Source organism: Lolium perenne, chromosome 6 (assembly GCF_019359855.2).
Source record: "Lolium perenne isolate Kyuss_39 chromosome 6, Kyuss_2.0, whole genome shotgun sequence".
In the NCBI taxonomy this organism is placed as follows: domain Eukaryota; kingdom Viridiplantae; phylum Streptophyta; class Magnoliopsida; order Poales; family Poaceae; genus Lolium; species Lolium perenne.
In genome coordinates, this window is record NC_067249.2 from 29,833,043 (window position 1) to 29,849,536 (window position 16,494).

Here is a 16,494-nt window from a genome sequence, read left to right on the forward strand (position 1 = left end):
TACTACCCATAATAACTAGCCTTAATTAGTGGGTGGGAGAGAATTGGAGCTCCTCAACGCGTGGTACTGGGGCCGGGCGGGGACCCCCAAATGGAGCCATGGTGGTGCTCGGCAGCATACGCGGCTGCTGCGACGAGGAAGAGCTGGCAATCGCTTGCATCGAGCTGCTTTTGCCGCTGCCCACCCGAAGCCGCTACCGGCGACTTCCGGCGACACCTCCGAAAGCTGATGTTCGCGGCGATGTCCACGAGCTCATGCCGCCGGCCACCTCTTGGATATGCTGCTCCCAGCTACATCCCCAACTAGCTGCTGCCATGCCGGTAAACTATCTCTACTTCCCCTCGATCTATTATTGTTGATGTTTACTTATTTTTTCTGCTGAATCGAATGAGTGGATAGACACTACGGAAAGCACACATGTGTGCAAGATGGAAATACATCCCTCTCAATTGAAAATCGTTGTGTGTACAGCTACTACTTGTCTATACGGAATAGATGTGTTCGACTTTGTTTTTTTTACTTTCCCTGCTGCCTGTAATGCACATCCCTGAAAGCATATGCTATCATTTTGTTAATGAAACTGTTGTTATTTTGTTCAGTGATAGCAAGTTCAGTGATAGCAAACATGTTCCTGCACTTCTTCTTTAATTCCAATATTTAACTGGAGGTGACCAAGCTCACATTGCTTCAGAAAGAACTATTTGATTTCGAGGCTATAAAGTGAATTACTTGTACTTATGTTCTGTTTGATGGTTGCTTTGTAGGTACGGTGGTGGCATGAGTTCAGCTAAGGCAGCACTTGAGAGCGATACCAGAGTATGTTCTATGTAGGTTCTTGCTTATGAAGCAGGTCAAAAAGACAAAATCGGAGTGAACACAATATCAGCAGGTATCTTCTTTGGAAAGAGTTGAATAATTGTTTGTTTCCAGGAAACCTTTCGGCATAAATCTTAGTAGTTATAACCTGCTCTCCAGCTATTGAAGCATTTGCACATGAAGCATGCTTCTGTACAAGTGTATGTACAAGCATTTAAGACAATAGGTAATAGCATCCATCCATATATCACAAAATCTGTTGGATTACATGGAATTGATATCATTCATCACACGAAGATCACCAACTCATCACCAGAAATATGCCGAGCTTAAATAATACAGATTTGAAAACATCAAACATCTATCTTAAAATTGAAAACATAGTCTCGACGCAATAAAATCACTATTTCCTCCTCCTTGGAGTTAATTTTTTCTTGCAAGCATTTGAACTTGAAGGCACATCAAAAGTAGGTCTCGCTGGAGATTTAGTAGGTGTCACAGGTGGCGGTGATGCACCATCTCCAGCCAAGGCCATAGCAAGTCTCCTACAATTGAACATTAGGTTAGAAAATTGCTTTTTCCCATGGTTTTGAGCATATGAAAACAAGCAGAAGCATTACCTCCGTGTAATAACCCCAGGGCTGTCATGAAGGCTAGGAGGCAGTGTGATTGTGTCTCTTTTCGGTGTCCCAACAGCCGTAGAAAGTAGCTCTTGCTCAAGTACCTCTCTAGGTAGTTGATCGTCACCTTCATGAACTTTTTTCGCCCTCTTCTTTCTGTTTCAGTACACAATGAAATAAGAGACTATTACAGATATGATAGTAATACAAAAAAACAAATATTACCTTTCTCTAGGTTCATTTTCTGGACATTTTGTTTGCCTATGCCCCAACTCTCCACATTTTTTGCATCTGTTTGTGGTGCCAAATCTCTTTTTCTCTTTTGGCTTCCCTTTGACTCCATTTTTTTGTGCCTTCTCTTCACCACCATCGTCCTGCTCCTTTCCTTTGTCATGTAGCTTTTTCTTCCCTTTACTGCTACTACCACCGTCTTCAAGGCAACCTTTGATTCTAAGTTTCCTCTGTCTCCCTATAGGCCTCTTTGAAATCGGTGGCACCATATCAAAATCTAATTTGACCTGAGGCCACTGAGACTTGTCTGTGATGGGTTCAATCTCTCCAGCATATGCTGCTTGGAACATACTCACTGAGTAGTACTGATGCACATATGGATGAAAGTTTGTATTTGCCGTCCCAATAAGGAATGCAAGTGCATGATCGCAAGGCTTCCCGGTGTGCTGCCATTCTAGGCAAGTGCACTCTCGGCTACCTATCTTCACAACATGCCTAAGATTATTCTTGTTCGTGTCCTTAACCTCACAACTTTCTCCTGTTGATCTTCCAACATCGAAATGATCAAGTTCTCTGGTCCTATTATTTATCTGTTGAATGATCGCAGGTAGTATATTTCCAGTGAGAATTTTCCCAACCTCTCTCCGCCTATGAAAAAGTTTCATGATTTTCTCTCTTAGTGAGTCAGCTAGCTCATCCGGAGGAAGGTCCTTCATTCCTTTAATCCAGCTATTGAAGCTCTCAGCTAGGTTATTGTGAATGTAATCACACTTTATTTCAGTGTTGAAGTCACATCTCATCCACTTCAAGTTATGATAAGTACTCAAGTAGGTAGCTACCTCGGGTTTAGCTTCAAATATCTTTGCCATATGGTAGTTAAATGTTTCTACGCGATAAGCCTTGGCTGCTGGCCACATCCGACCAAAAACGTCTCCATGAAACTTTTTTTTGAAGTTTTCCATTAGATGCCTAAAGCATTCCCTCTGCTCAGCTTGAGGAAAAACTTTTTTAACTGCATTCTCTAAGCCTTTGCATGCATCTGTACAAATAGCTAGATTTTGAAGATGTCCTATTGCCCTATGCAATTGTTGCATAAACCAAGTCCAATTATCCTCAGTCTCTGAAGCAAAGAATCCAAATGCCAAAGGAAACATCCAGTTATGTCCATCTAGAGCTGTACATGCTGCTAACTGACCATTCCACTTTCCGTTCATGAAGGTGGAGTCTATACTAACATATGGTCTACAACCTTTCAAAAATCCGTCAATGCTTGGCTTGAGTGCCATAAAAAATCTGCAGAAATACACTTTACCTCCTTCACTCTTCACATCAACCTCTACAATGCTACCCGGAGATCTCTTCTCAATCTCAGCTTTGAAGTTCCAGAGATTCTGAAAGCTCTCTCCCCATGTACCATATAATTTATCCATGGCCTTTTCTTTGGCCCTCCAAACAGTTTGATACCCAGTAGTAACTTTGTACTCGTCTTTTAACCTTTTTTGGAGATCAGTAGCACCTATATTTGGTTCAGTCCGAAGTATTCCAATTGACTTTTCTACCACCCATGCTTGATCTGCCATGCTTGAGACCACTTCAGCTGTTGATGAACAATTATGAGGCTTTACTATTTTGTTAACCTGCATGAAAACACAATATAATCTGTAAGTTGCATGTAACTTTATAAAATAGTTGCAACATACAACATAAAAGGTTGATGCTAGATGAGTTATTACCCTGACTGTTTTTCCATCTTCTGTTGTCCTAGCCGTTATTCTCCAACGACATATATTTCCTTTACAATGGCCTATAAATCGAGTAGTGTCACTATCCTGTATCTGAATGTCAAACTTGCCTCTAATAGCAAATGTTCTCAATAGCATCCTAAACTCTTCCATTGAAGTAAATAAGGAACCTTCCTCTATCACAGGATGCTCTTTGTCATACCAAAAGTGTTTCTCTTCAGGCATATGGTCAGGCACAGGGACAGCTGCATCAGCAAGTAAATGTTGGTCAATATCATCCATACTGACATTGATGTTTGCAATGGAAGCTTCGATCGCTGCTCCAGCTATAGCTCGTTGATGCCCGAATTTATCATCAATTCCAAGTATCAAGCACAAGTTCTCTTCTGCTACAGGAACTTCAATTTCATTTTCATTCGCAGGTGCTATCTCAATTTGAGACCAATCGATGACTCTATCAACTGAACTACTTCCATCATTGGATCGGGAAATATTCAAAGTAGACAAGTCGGTAGTATCTGTCGTCGATGCCCTAGTCAAAAACAAAATAGCAATTCATTAGTTTATGCGGAAACATAAGTGAGCATTGAATGTAATATTATGCTACTGATACTGACATCTAATATCTAATATGCACACACAGGAACACATGCCAGCATGGTGCAGTACAGAAACAAAGGCAAGATGAGGATCTTGGCAAGATGATGAGATTTCTAGTAATTCAATTATCTGCCATGCCATAGATCGTGGCTGCCACTCAAGGGAAATAGGGCAAATATTGATGGGAAGGAGGGAAGATCGAGAGAACAATGTGTTACATGGACCGTGGCTGTCCTTCATGATCGCTGATCATGGCTGCGCCACCGGTGGTCCGGCCGTTGCCGCCGGCGGTGATCCCACTCAGCTTCTCTGTTTCGCGGATCCTGTTTCTCCGCTGCTGCAAAAGGAACAACTGTAGAGGACGGTTTTGTTCTGTTTCAGGATTGATTTGGTTGACCAATCGATTGAGTGCAGATCTAATCCGTTAGGTGATCGTTCCAGCCACATACGTACAGTTACGGTATTTCACAAAGTATTTTGGAGTAAAATAATTTAATAGAGCTGTAAAGGGAGGTATAGGGCAAATTATAAAGGAATGAGTGTAATGTGTGGCAAATAGTAGAAGACAAAGTAATGTGTGGCAAATTATAAAGATCCAATGTAATGTGTGGCAAATTATAAAATATCCCGTGCCTCTCTGCATGGAACCGGAACCTTTCTGTCCTATCTGTCTTCTCTGGCACCGGTACCCCAAGGGTGTGGCCGACTGTGACGTGCATCTGGTCCGTGTCGAAGTAATCATCGACGTACCACTGGAGCTGCATCATGCACTTGTTGATGGTGTGGTTGAAGGTGAGTAGGAGGTCGCTCGAGAGACGTGGCACGGAGCCACCGCTCGCCTCCGCCGGCATGACCATCACGGCGTTGCCCCTTTTGGACCAGCACCGAGCTATGATCGCACGCAGAGGGCAGTCGGCCGGTGATAGGCTGCCGGCGAAGAGGCATAGGCCGTTCATTTTGGGGTCGGCCGGCAGGATCTGGTAGAGGTTGTCCTTTGTCAGCTCGTGGCCGTCCGTGTCGTAGATTGGTTGCCCCTGCACCTGCGCGGCGTCGCAAAGGCCGGTTAGCTGGGAGGCCATGGCCAAGCCCAAGAACGGGATGATGACAAGGAAGAAAGAGTGCTCCATGACAATGAAAGACAATTTGCGGTTGCTTGAGATACTAGTGGTGATGATTGAAAGGCATCTAGAGAGTGGCCTTATATAGATGTTGCGAGCCGATGTTTAATTAGCAACATTTACAACATAGATATGCATATCACTAGTTTATTGTTATATGTAGGATCCTTTTGCAACACTTTTTTTAGGCTGAATTTTGCAACACATTTTTCGTATATATAGACCTCGTTTATTATTATATTATTTTTATCAACTAGCACCGGCAACATTTTATATGCAATTGATTGGGTTTATATAAACATTGCCTAAGTTCAAACCATGCAATACCTTTAACCATTTTATTGTAACCATATTGAGATATTATGTATTTCATGCATGTAAATATCTAATGTGTCACTGCAATTAATAATGAGAGAGATCATAGCAGTATCAAAGATAGTAAATATCGTACCATAGCACGTAAATTTAGAAATATTAATAGCAAACAAATTTTGTACACCCTTTTGCATTGAAATTCTACAAATCAATGAAATTAATATACTATTGCATGATATCGTTCATTATAGAGATAGTATCATATGCATGATACTACTAGTCCCTCCTATCCATATTTGTTGATAGTAGATACTATACTATAGCATGTTAATTTAAAAAGATTAATGTCAAATAAATTTTGTACACCCTTTTGCATTAAAATTCTACAAATCAATGAGATTAACATACTACTGCATGATATCGTTCATTATAGAGATAGTATCGTATGCATGATACTACTAGTCGTCTTATCCATATTATGTGCATATAATTTTTCAATCAAGTCAAAGTTTGCAAACTTTGACCAAAAATATATGTGGTAATATGAAGATCTACTATACCAAATACATATAATATTAAATATATTTCATAATAATTACAAAAATATATTTATTATATATATTTATATTTCGATCAACATACCTGGTTATACTTTACAAGGTTTGACATTGACCAAATGTTATATGCAATGTATTCTTGGCAGGAAGGAGTATATGATACTACCCACTATAACTAGCCTTAATTGGTAGGCGTTCGTCCATTTAATCACATGGGAGAGCATTAGTATATTTAGATGGTGCGAGCTGCTTAAATGGCAACATTTAATGACATGGTGTGTGTATATATATATTTATATTTATATTTATATATAGGAAGCTCAATTGGGGCACCATGGTGCCCAGGCACCATACATCATGACCGTATAATTACATCGTGGGTGCCAGATTGCATCATAGGTGTATAAAGGAGAGAAAATCACTTTCCAAGTATCAATAAGAGAGAGAATGCACTTTCCAATTATCAGAAATAGAGACAATGTTAATGTATGTATGTATGTATGTATGTATGTATGTATGTATGTATGTATGTATGTATGTATGTATGTATGTATGTATGTATGTATGTATGTATGTATCTAGGTCTGCTATTCTCGAACCGGTTCGAGAATAGATAACTATTCTCGAACCACTTGTGAACTTCCGGGTGTTTCCTAGTGAACTTCTCGACGGAATACCAGAATTGCATGTTCGTGAGCACAGTATTTCCATGTTGATTTTCAAACTGTTTATCGGATTGATGCGTATAATATTCCATTGGATTTGTACGGAAATTTTGCAACTTTTTCGTGTTCATTGTTTTCCCAAATTCTGTATTTATTAAAACTAATTTGAAATATACAAAACAACGTTTTCACGGATTTCTCTATTTTTGTACAGTTTTGGGGTTCCAGTTTTCAAAACGTTTATCGAAATAATGCGTATGATATGCCGTTGGAAAGGTGCTGACTAGGCGCACCTTTTTTATGAAGAACACTTTTCTAAAAAAATATAGTTTAAGAGCATATTTGAAAATACATGATTACACTTTTCAAACTTCTCGGTTTTTCAAACTTTTTTGGGGATTATTTCCGAACCACTTATCGGAATGTTCCAAATGATATTGCGTTGAAAAGATATTAATTAGGCGAATCTTTTTCATGTTGAATGGTTTTCCAAATTCTAAATGGTTTTAGCTTAATTTCAGAAATACATAAAAGTGAAGATAACGCCGACACGAAAACATTTCAAAATTGGCTCATCTAGATTGATTAGGTGTGAAATTGCGGTATGTTGGAGTATTAATAGAGTTATATTAGTGCTAATTGTACGTTGAGTTGGTCGATTTGCGCAATCGATGGTCGTACGGACGATTCCTATGCGTATGCTTTCCATCCAGAAAAACAGAGTGCATGAGGTGCTCGAATATAGAAGTGAACTTTTTGGTATCGTTAGTGAACTTCCGATCGCGGTATAAAAGTTTCAGAAATGTAATAAAGTTATACTTCACAGGAACGATATCTGTCTGCATGTATAATTTCCACGTCCTACGCATGCGTTGCCTTCCACCTGCCAAGTGTGCCACCCGCCGCCGCAAACACCCACCGCTGACAGCGCCACCGTGTGTATAGAAAGTTCGGAGGAAACTACTCGGAGGTGTACCATTGTGCTGCTGCCTAAATTCTAAATTATGTTTGCGCAAAAAATGCTGATGTTTTTTATTTCTTATTGAACATTCTGCATGATGTATAGTCCTAGAAATAAATTTTATAATGATTCCCAATAAATGTGAACTCGGACGTGCTTTGCTCTGAAGTCCGCTGTGACAGCTTTGGATAGAAAGTTCACATGATCGAGCTAGCTTTGCAATTCGCGTGGCCTGAACATTGCAGTTAACATGGAGATGGTTAGCATGGACGGATTTATCGTGGGTTCTCACAGGTTGAACTAGTATTTTTGCACGTGAATATTTATGCTTTTTTGCGGAATGAACTTCTCAAAAATAAATAATGAACTTATATTCTTTGCGGAATGAACTTTTCAGAAATAAAGATCGAACTTATGTTCGTTTGGAAATGAACTTCTCGACAATCAGGGCTGATAAATCCGAAAAATATGCAGTCCCTCGATGCAACAAATGTACCTCTTCAAAATATAGATTGAACTTCAGTTCAAGTTTAAAGAAAAAGCAACCAAAAAATATGTGAAAATATCTGAAAACATCTGGTGCATCTAGCAGTTTAGTTTCAGCAAGTCTAGCCGTGCAGTCCAGACATTGCACACATCTGCGCGGTGCACGGCTGGGAATCCACACACTCTATTAAAAAACACTCTCACAGTCACACACACACACACACACAGTAGCTCGTGGAAATTGAGATCAAATAAAATTACAGTGACATAAGAAGTTCAGAAGCAGCCTCACAGACGCTCGGTAACGGCAGCAGTTTGCACTTCAACACCGTTAGTGAGGGTTCTCTGTGTTGAGGCACACCTTCAGGTGGCCGACAAAGCCACTGGAGCCACTGCCACGTAGAAGGAATTCCATCCATTGTCGGGATGGATGGCCACGGTTGGCGCTGGATCAGGTCGAAGGACTCCAGCAGTCACCAAGTGCAGACTCCCAGGAACAGATCGCTGGACTTCTCTGGCGACCCATTCTAGACTCTTGTAGGTGTGTGTGACTAGGAGAGGGTAAAAAACTAGAAACAAGAGATGGTTATATCAGAATTTAGAAAGATCAATAAAATCCATAGCGACTAGGCAAGGTGGCATGTAACTGTGATATTCAAACATCTGAACTTCCTGTCGAGTATGGTCTATTTAGCTAAACAGCATAGTTATCAATAAGGAGCAGAATAGTGAGTGCGGATGAACAGATAAATTGTTGGCATAGTAAGGAGGTTAAAATACTGTATTCATGAAAACAACAACTGAAATAAAGCAACAACAAACTTACTAGTGTGCAGTTCAACCAATTAAGCTATATCTAGGTTCATAACATTATATTTGGCATGCTAATGCGCAAGTAAACTTCCCGGACATTTGCAAGACTTCACAAAATATTTTGAACTATATCTTTTGAGCGGTTTTAGATGAAATAGTCACCTAGATGAAATGAAGTACCCAAAATATGAAATTGAACTTGTCAGTATAAAGAAGTGAACTCATCGACAAGGTGAACTTACAAACAGAAATAAATAAACTTCCAAAAACTAATAACTAAACTTCGGGCATGGACAAGGTGAACTTCTATCTTTGAAGCTATTTAATCAATTGATGCAAAGGGTGAGTGTCTGATGTATAAACCAATTAGCGAGAGTGAGAGAATAAATTAGAAATGCAAACTTAGCATGTTCTTGAACTTACATGACATGGTCTTCCTGTTATAAACCTAATATGGATTTCATGTTATAAATACATGGAGTTCTTTTGAGCTGAACGACTGTACTTCATGCAATTTGTCCATGTAACATAGATGAATAAACACTACACAGCCACACAGGTAACATGTCATCAAACTTATACTCAGTTTCTGAACTTTCGAACAAGAAATTTTAGACTTCCAAATTGCTACTGCCAAATCAATAAGAAATGCTAAACAGCAGCTTTACACGAATTGTACTACTGGGAGACATCAAACAATGGGCAGAACCTCACCTGCAGCCTAGGGTAGTTCTTATCGGTGCCCTCTGGAGTCCATGCTGGTGCTCGTGGCGGCTCATGCCTACGGGCGTTGGAGTACAGAGTGGCGCTCGCTGGATTTCATACTGGTAACGCTTGCTCTAAACAGGAGAGGTTGAATCGTTATCTCTAAACTTTATTTGGTCTCCCTTTCTGAACTTCAAGTATATCGCAGCGCACCGAGGAGAAGAAGATGCTGCAATTTTTCTGGTTGCATGCATGAGCTCCCAGCCTGAATCGTCCTCGAAAGGTGAGGTTCTAGAGATGTCATTTCATCTATTCCAATTTGCATAAATATTAAGTTTGTATCAGATCTCACTAAAATTACTAATTTGCTATTATAAGAGAATCTAGAGATGTCATTGTATCTAGACATTTGCTATTAACTATTTTTATCTGACGAAACAAGATGTCAGTCACTATCAAAGAACTCTATACTAATAACTATTTTGTTTGCAAACACAAATTATTCGAGTTTATATTTTGATAGCTCATTTTGGAACTTAAGACTCGGAGCATACCATGTTAGATTCAAATAGGAAATATAGCGTACATATGAGTCAAGATATTTAAAGTTCAGACCATTCAGTGTGCACTTGTATTAGTTCAGAGGAGGTGACAGAAAGATCAAAACAAACCTTGAACGTAAATGTGGATGGACTACACTCCCCGACTATATAAAGCTGAACTTTCACACCAAGAAAAAGTGAACTTCCACTGTGCTTTTGGCCGACATAATAGTCGATGAAGCAAACTCCTGTGAGAAAAGAGACAAACTTCCATGAAATCAGTTTCCAGCAGGGGATGATGCTTAAGGGCTACAGGAAGGCACCTGCTAGAAGCAGAGGTAGAAGAAAATAACAACATATAACTAGGAGCTCACTTCAATTACTTATACCATAATAATGCCATGTTTTGGGGTGTACTTCCACCACGGAAGGTGTACTTCCTCTTGGAGCGCACTTGACTGCCAGGGGAGCCGCAGGTGGACTTCCCAGCGACACACCCTAGACTGTCGAAAGATGCGGTCATGTGTTGGACTCCATCGAGAAGCACTCTGGACTGTCGAGGATACGCGAGTGAAACTCCAGTGTAGCTGCATTTATGTACATGGAGCTTTACACTATCAAAAAGAAATGAACTAATAGTCCATCTAGGAAGAATATCTGAACTAAAGTAGCAGGAGATGTGAACTTCACAAATTAGGAGAAATGAACTCCACGGATTATGAAAAGTGAGCTCTTCATCTCCACATATTTATTCCTGTTGTGCACTTGTGCTTGGCCGCTTCATCCAAACGCAATGAAGAGCATGACTTGCAGTGAAAATCGTGGGAGCCAGCCGCAAAGAACTCCCAGCTTGTTGCAATGCTGCTTCTGGGCACTGTGATGATAGTTAAGTCATATAAAAAGCAAACTTTACATATTATATAAGGTGTACTACGCCAATCAAGTAATGTGAACTTCAAAAAATAAATTCCATAGATCTTATCGGCATAAAAATCACAAAAAATAGATCATCCACAAGCAACAATGCATTTTCTAGATTAACATGCATGATTCATTCTACACAAACAGATCACAGGGATCAAGTCTATTAGTTGCATCTAAATTTCAAAGAAAAATAAAATTTCTTCTATAAAGCATAAACACAAACACTTACAAGCCACAAATATAGTGTATCTCTAAAACCTGATGTACCAGAAAATAATATTTCACTACAATATTAGTTAGTGAAATAAATAAAGATAAATCATAAACACAAGCAATGATAGAATTGGATGCAATAAGATAAATAAAGATTTAGCTTAAGGGAGGTTCCATATTCACATCATACTCTCTATTTTGTATCTGCGCAGCAAGAACGAAATGCAGGGAGCTTCCTAGAGCAGTTTTGAATGTGAGAAGATAATAACTCCGCTATTATTGTGAACAACATGACAACATGGGTCTCGATTACCTTTTGATGTTGGGATCCTCCATCTGAACTTCTTGGACTCCACCAGCCGAACAACAAATAGAGAGTTGTTTGGTGCTTCCCAAATTCCTAGAAATATAAAAGCGAACTTGTCAATAGAAAAAAGTGAACTTCTATTCTCTTTCTATCAGCCACACATCAATAACAACAGAACGCATAAAACGAACTCCCCAAAATAAAAAGTAAACTTGCCATTTTACACAAAGTGAACTGCAGGTGAATCTGGCACAAAGATATAAAAAATTGGTATATTGTTCTATCCAAACATGTGCTAAAAGCAGGTTGTCGTACTAAATACCGGGCAGCATAGCAACATTCCACGTTTACTACAACCTCATCATAGTTACAAGCAAGCTTGATTACACCATACAATTTGAGACATCAAAGAAAAATGCAAGTGACATTAACAGAGAGTAATTTAATTAGTACCACGCACCATGCAGAAGTAGAAGAAAAATTAGCAACAGAAGCTAACTTCGGGATTTCAAAATAGTGAACTTCGTGACAAAAAAATTCAGAATGTTTTCCTCGTGCATGAATTGAACCCTTTATGCTGAAAAAGTGAATTGTCCGCACTAGACCAATTGGACTTGTTCTGAAAAATAAAGTGAATTCTCCCGCCAATAAAAGCGAACTTCAACAATTCTTCGTGTGAGAACCAAGTGAACTTCAATGCTAACTACTCTGAACAGAAAAGGGTAAATATGAACTTCTCGACAAAATGGGGTGGGCTTCCGTAACAAACGAAGTGGACTTTGAATAGCTAGTTGATTATGTTTGTCAAAATAACCCCTGGAATTGTATCAACATTACCTTTGTCTCTGTGTGCATCTTTTCTTATGATAAATAAATGAAGAACTAGTTGATTGTGAATTGAACCGTTCCGCTAAGAAAAACTTAACTTTGCCTTTGGCTGAAGTGAACTCCCCTGGAAAAAATTAAATTAAATTTTCCAATGACACACAACATAGATTATATGTGAAGAAACTATGAAATGTTGTAGTTTGTTTTGTAAAGAAAAATTCCTGCAACAGTATAGAAGTTCAAAGGAGCCAGCATACCTGTGGCAAACCGAGTTGCACCATGGCTAACAGTGAACTGCACTGATGCCAAATGTGAGTTGCTTCTCATATTCATGCGAGCTGCAGATGCTGAATAAGTGAGCCAGCTAAAACTACCAAAGTGAACTTTGATGCTTCCTAGGTGAACTGCGAATGCCGGATAAGTGAACTTCCATTTCTAAAATGAAAAGTAGTATTTCAGGAAAGTTGGCGTACCAGTACTTGGCTGACAAAGGGGACGCCACAACCTTAGCAATGCTTGTAGTGCAAGCGACCACCATGACACTTGCCTCTGCAGGAAGAAATTTGCAAAAGTGAGAGGGGAAGTTCACATCAAGATAATGCACAATTTAACATCACCCGTCTAAAAAAATACACACAATCTCTAGAAAGTGTTTTCCAGATTACCATGTATGATTCATGACTACCCAAACAGATCACAAGAAATCAAGCCTATGAGTTCATCTAAAAAATGAATCCCCCCACACACACTGTAGTATGCAAGTCATTGACATAACACCAATGAAACACCATTTCACTAGTATTACATCCCTCGGAGTGGTACAACAGAAACATATGCGGGTCCAAGGTATGTCTATAGAATTACAACACCGACTCTTTACAGAAGATCAACACAGCCTCCTACTTTACAATGAGGTAAGACTGCAAATAAACTCCAGAAGAATGACTCATAGTCTAATCTATCACAAACTCTATCTAAAGAAGTACTTGACTGGCTAAAAAGGATTTGAATGGATTCTAGCTAATTAGGAGCTAGGATTAGGGAGCTAGTTCCCTTCTACTACTGATCTAGGTTTTCTCCATGGTGGATGTGGTTTTTGATTCCTCTGGAAGGATCCTATCTCTTGAAGTAATTGGTTGACTCCTCGGTCTTCGAGTTGCACTGTAGATCTTCCTCTAATGCCTTCAGATCTAAGTAGGGGATTCAAAGAGGGATGATTATGAGCGTACTCAACAAGTTCATTATAGGAAAGAGGTGTTTAATGCACTAGCTACAGCCGTAGACCAGAAAGTCATAGGCAATACAAGTTTTTTAAACAATTCTTCAAAAGGTTGATTTTATTCTGAAGAGCTATGTCCGCCATCCTTCACCGGTCACTAGAACTTCATTGAGTTCCTTTCCAGCTGCGTTCGCAGTTCCAAACCCAGAACAGGGAGTGAAAAGCCACAATTTGATACACTCTGCAGAGGTGTGTTACTTTACCCATAAGAAAACTTATCCTTGTTGCCAACCGGGAGTATATCCCCATCCACACTTCCTTTGGTGTGAGGCCCAGGTATAAGTCATAACCAATCACTGGGCCTTCCTGCAACCCCGCATACCCACCCTTTTGTAATCCACTGGCCTCGGCTGACTCATACGATCAACCCCTGGGCCAGCCCGTTACAGTCCATCATAGGTACAACCCGTAGTAGAAGCAATGAGCTTTGTCCTCAGGGGCTTCCTCCCTGCCTAAGCATATCCCAGCTGGCCACCTACGGTTGTACCCGTTGATATGTGAGAGGGAAAAGAACAGCTGACTACTCCATCCCACTCCAGATCTTATGGTAAACACGATTATTACGGCGCAAGAACCATTGAACGACAGTTGTTGTTATTCCTATGTGAATATAAACCCATGGCAATGGAACCTCCACCGGACTCATAACATGGTTCCATTGCCAACCACATAGTCATATTCATAGTTATGAAAATAGCATTTTTGCTTTTCATGCAAGAGTGATAAGTATAGTACTTTGCAAGTAATTTGGTAAAAATACTCAAATGACATGAGCAAGTGATGAACTTGCCTTTCTTGACTGCAAGATTATGCAGTCAAGGTCTTCGATACGCAATAACTCCAAATTCTGAAATAGCATCATCGTCCGGTAAGGATGATGTTTAAAAGATTGGTAAGGATGCAATAATGCATAATTATGAGATGCAATCGCTCTAAATGTGACATAACCCCGATGATTTAGGATTAGTTAGTTGGTGTGATTGGTTTAGGGTGTGTTGCACTTTTAGAGATGGTTTACAAACAAGGTTCTTATTAAGGTTGATTATTTGGTATCCTAAATAAGTAGTGCAATACATCGCAACAATAATATTACTAGCACACAATAACAAGATTTGGTATAGTCATAACATGTAATGAACAGTTGTTGGTTTTAGTACTATATTGCATGGTTAATGATTACTTATAATATACTTCAAAAGAATAACTTTTGAAGAAAATGTTCTTTAATAAAGAACAAGTATGATAATGAGGGTTGTGGAGTTAAATGGTTTACTATGGTTCTAATTAGTTTCTAGAGTAAGGATTAGATGGATCACAACAATGTTGGATTCATCAGCATCTAGAGCTTGTATGGTTTTACTTAAGTATACACATTCTAAATAATTAATTATACATGGTTGTTATCATGATTGGTATATCTTGCTGGTGATAACTGGCTAGGGTTTATAGATCCTATTAAGCATGTTGATGGCTACTCCTTATTTACTTCAAAAGAATAACTTTTGAAGAACATATCACTTAAGTATTAAGAAGTATTTCTGTCGTTGCCTATTCAACGGTACCCTGGAGGAGGAATCCTCACGAGGGGGGAAGAAGTAGGGGCCATAGGGCGCAGAGTCCTCGGGACGGTGGTACGCGATTTATCCAGCTTCGGAACACCTGCTCGAAGATAGGGCCTACTGCTGCTTGTCTGGAATTATATGGGCGCTTTCACGTTGTTACAATGAGTTGTGGTTGTACCTCTAGGGCTCCCAGGATCCGGCTTATAAAGGCGCACGGATCTAGGGTTTACATGGAGAGTCCTAGCCGGAATACAAGATGCCTAACTACGATACAATGTCTTGCCGTGTACGTCAAGGTTCCGCCTTCCATCAATGTTGTACCGGATCCGGATACCTTACGGGCCTCCATGGATCCATCCTCCTTCGTAGGTCGGTTGGGATCCGGCTCCCTGCTCCTGGGCTGGACTTCATCCTTTACGATCTACAGCAACTGGGCCGCCCGATGGGCCACATGCCATATCACCATCTATGGGCCACCCGGGCTTGCCAGATCTAGGCACTGTCGATGGTACACCCATGAAGTATACCCACAACAGTAGCCCCCAGAGTTCTTCGAGATTCACCTCTTGTTTCCGCCTTGCCAAAGATTTGGGGTTTCCGACAATCCTCTCGGTAACATGGGGAAACATGAAGAACTCCAACTTCATTTTTTCTTCTTCCCAACTTTTAAGTCGGAAAATACCTTTATCCCGCGGGTCTTCATCCATAAACATCATTTTTACAATGCGTTTCTGGGTTACTCCCCTGCTGAGATAACGGTTGATAGTTTTCAAACTGCTACCCGAAACCTCGAAAAGTTCAAACGGTTCCGCCAATTTTGGCGCCATTTTCGGGCGATTTGAGCGGTAACTTATCCTTAGCCATTTTCACCGCTTAGGGTTTTTGACACATGTCAGCCATCCAACGGCGCGACGCTTGCGTTCTGACCACAGGATGCAGAGCACGAATCTCTTCCCTCAGCCTATAAATATCTCACTGTTCACCCCATTCTCTCATTCACCCCCCCTTTTCACCTCTCGTCCCAGCGCCGCCTCCGAGCTCCTCCTTCGTCGTGCCAGAACCCGCCGGAAGATCACCGGAGTTCGAGCGCCACTGTGAGCTGTTCATCCAGTTCATACTGTTCTTAAGTCCGGCGAACCACCACAGCGAAAACTTCACCGCCGGCGACTCCGACCACCGTGGAAACCATTCCGGTAAGTCCTACGAGCTT

At 40.3% G+C, this 16,494-nt stretch overlaps 2 protein-coding genes and 2 long non-coding RNA genes across 4 annotated transcripts; 1 reads left to right on the forward strand and 3 right to left on the reverse strand.

Moving 5' to 3' along the window:
- The first annotated feature begins 58 nt into the window (after positions 1–58).
- LOC139832080 (uncharacterized) lies at positions 59–4,641 on the forward strand. Its single transcript, XR_011746606.1, has 3 exons — positions 59–320; positions 765–889; positions 4,053–4,641. It is a non-coding gene; the product is annotated as an uncharacterized lncRNA (long non-coding RNA).
- On the reverse strand, positions 911–1,867 carry LOC127310631 (uncharacterized). The gene is made up of 3 exons (XR_011746607.1): positions 1,662–1,867; positions 1,437–1,592; positions 911–1,361 (listed from the first exon to the last, which is right to left on the reverse strand). It is a non-coding gene; the product is annotated as an uncharacterized lncRNA (long non-coding RNA).
- LOC127310630 (uncharacterized) lies at positions 1,887–3,691 on the reverse strand. Its single transcript, XM_051341287.2, has 3 exons — positions 3,401–3,691; positions 1,955–3,304; positions 1,887–1,913 (listed from the first exon to the last, which is right to left on the reverse strand). Exons 1-3 carry the CDS (start codon positions 3,689–3,691, stop codon positions 1,887–1,889), a joined length of 1,668 nt encoding a protein of 555 aa, XP_051197247.2.
- A 31-nt stretch (positions 4,642–4,672) lies between the features above and the next one.
- LOC127308443 (alpha-amylase/subtilisin inhibitor-like) lies at positions 4,673–5,088 on the reverse strand. Its single transcript, XM_071822067.1, has 2 exons — positions 4,760–5,088; positions 4,673–4,715 (listed from the first exon to the last, which is right to left on the reverse strand). Exons 1-2 carry the CDS (start codon positions 5,086–5,088, stop codon positions 4,673–4,675), a joined length of 372 nt encoding a protein of 123 aa, XP_071678168.1.
- Between the last annotated feature and the right edge of the window lie 11,406 nt (positions 5,089–16,494).

Bases quoted from the DNA above. Each gene is read 5' to 3' on its own strand.
- LOC127308443 (XM_071822067.1), bottom strand. From the start codon at position 5,088: ATGGCCTCCCAGCTAACCGGCCTTTGCGACGCCGCGCAGGTGCAGGGG. The intron at 4,716-4,759 runs GTACGTCGATGA...TGCACGTCACAG, and splicing joins TGCATGATGCAGCTCCAGTG to TCGGCCACACCCTTGGGGTA.
- LOC127310630 (XM_051341287.2), bottom strand. From the start codon at position 3,691: ATGGATGATATTGACCAACATTTACTTGCTGATGCAGCTGTCCCTGTG. The intron at 3,305-3,400 runs GTAATAACTCAT...GTTTTCATGCAG, and splicing joins AAGATGGAAAAACAGTCAGG to GTTAACAAAATAGTAAAGCC. The intron at 1,914-1,954 runs GTCAAATTAGAT...GATTTCAAAGAG, and splicing joins ACAAGTCTCAGTGGCCTCAG to GCCTATAGGGAGACAGAGGA.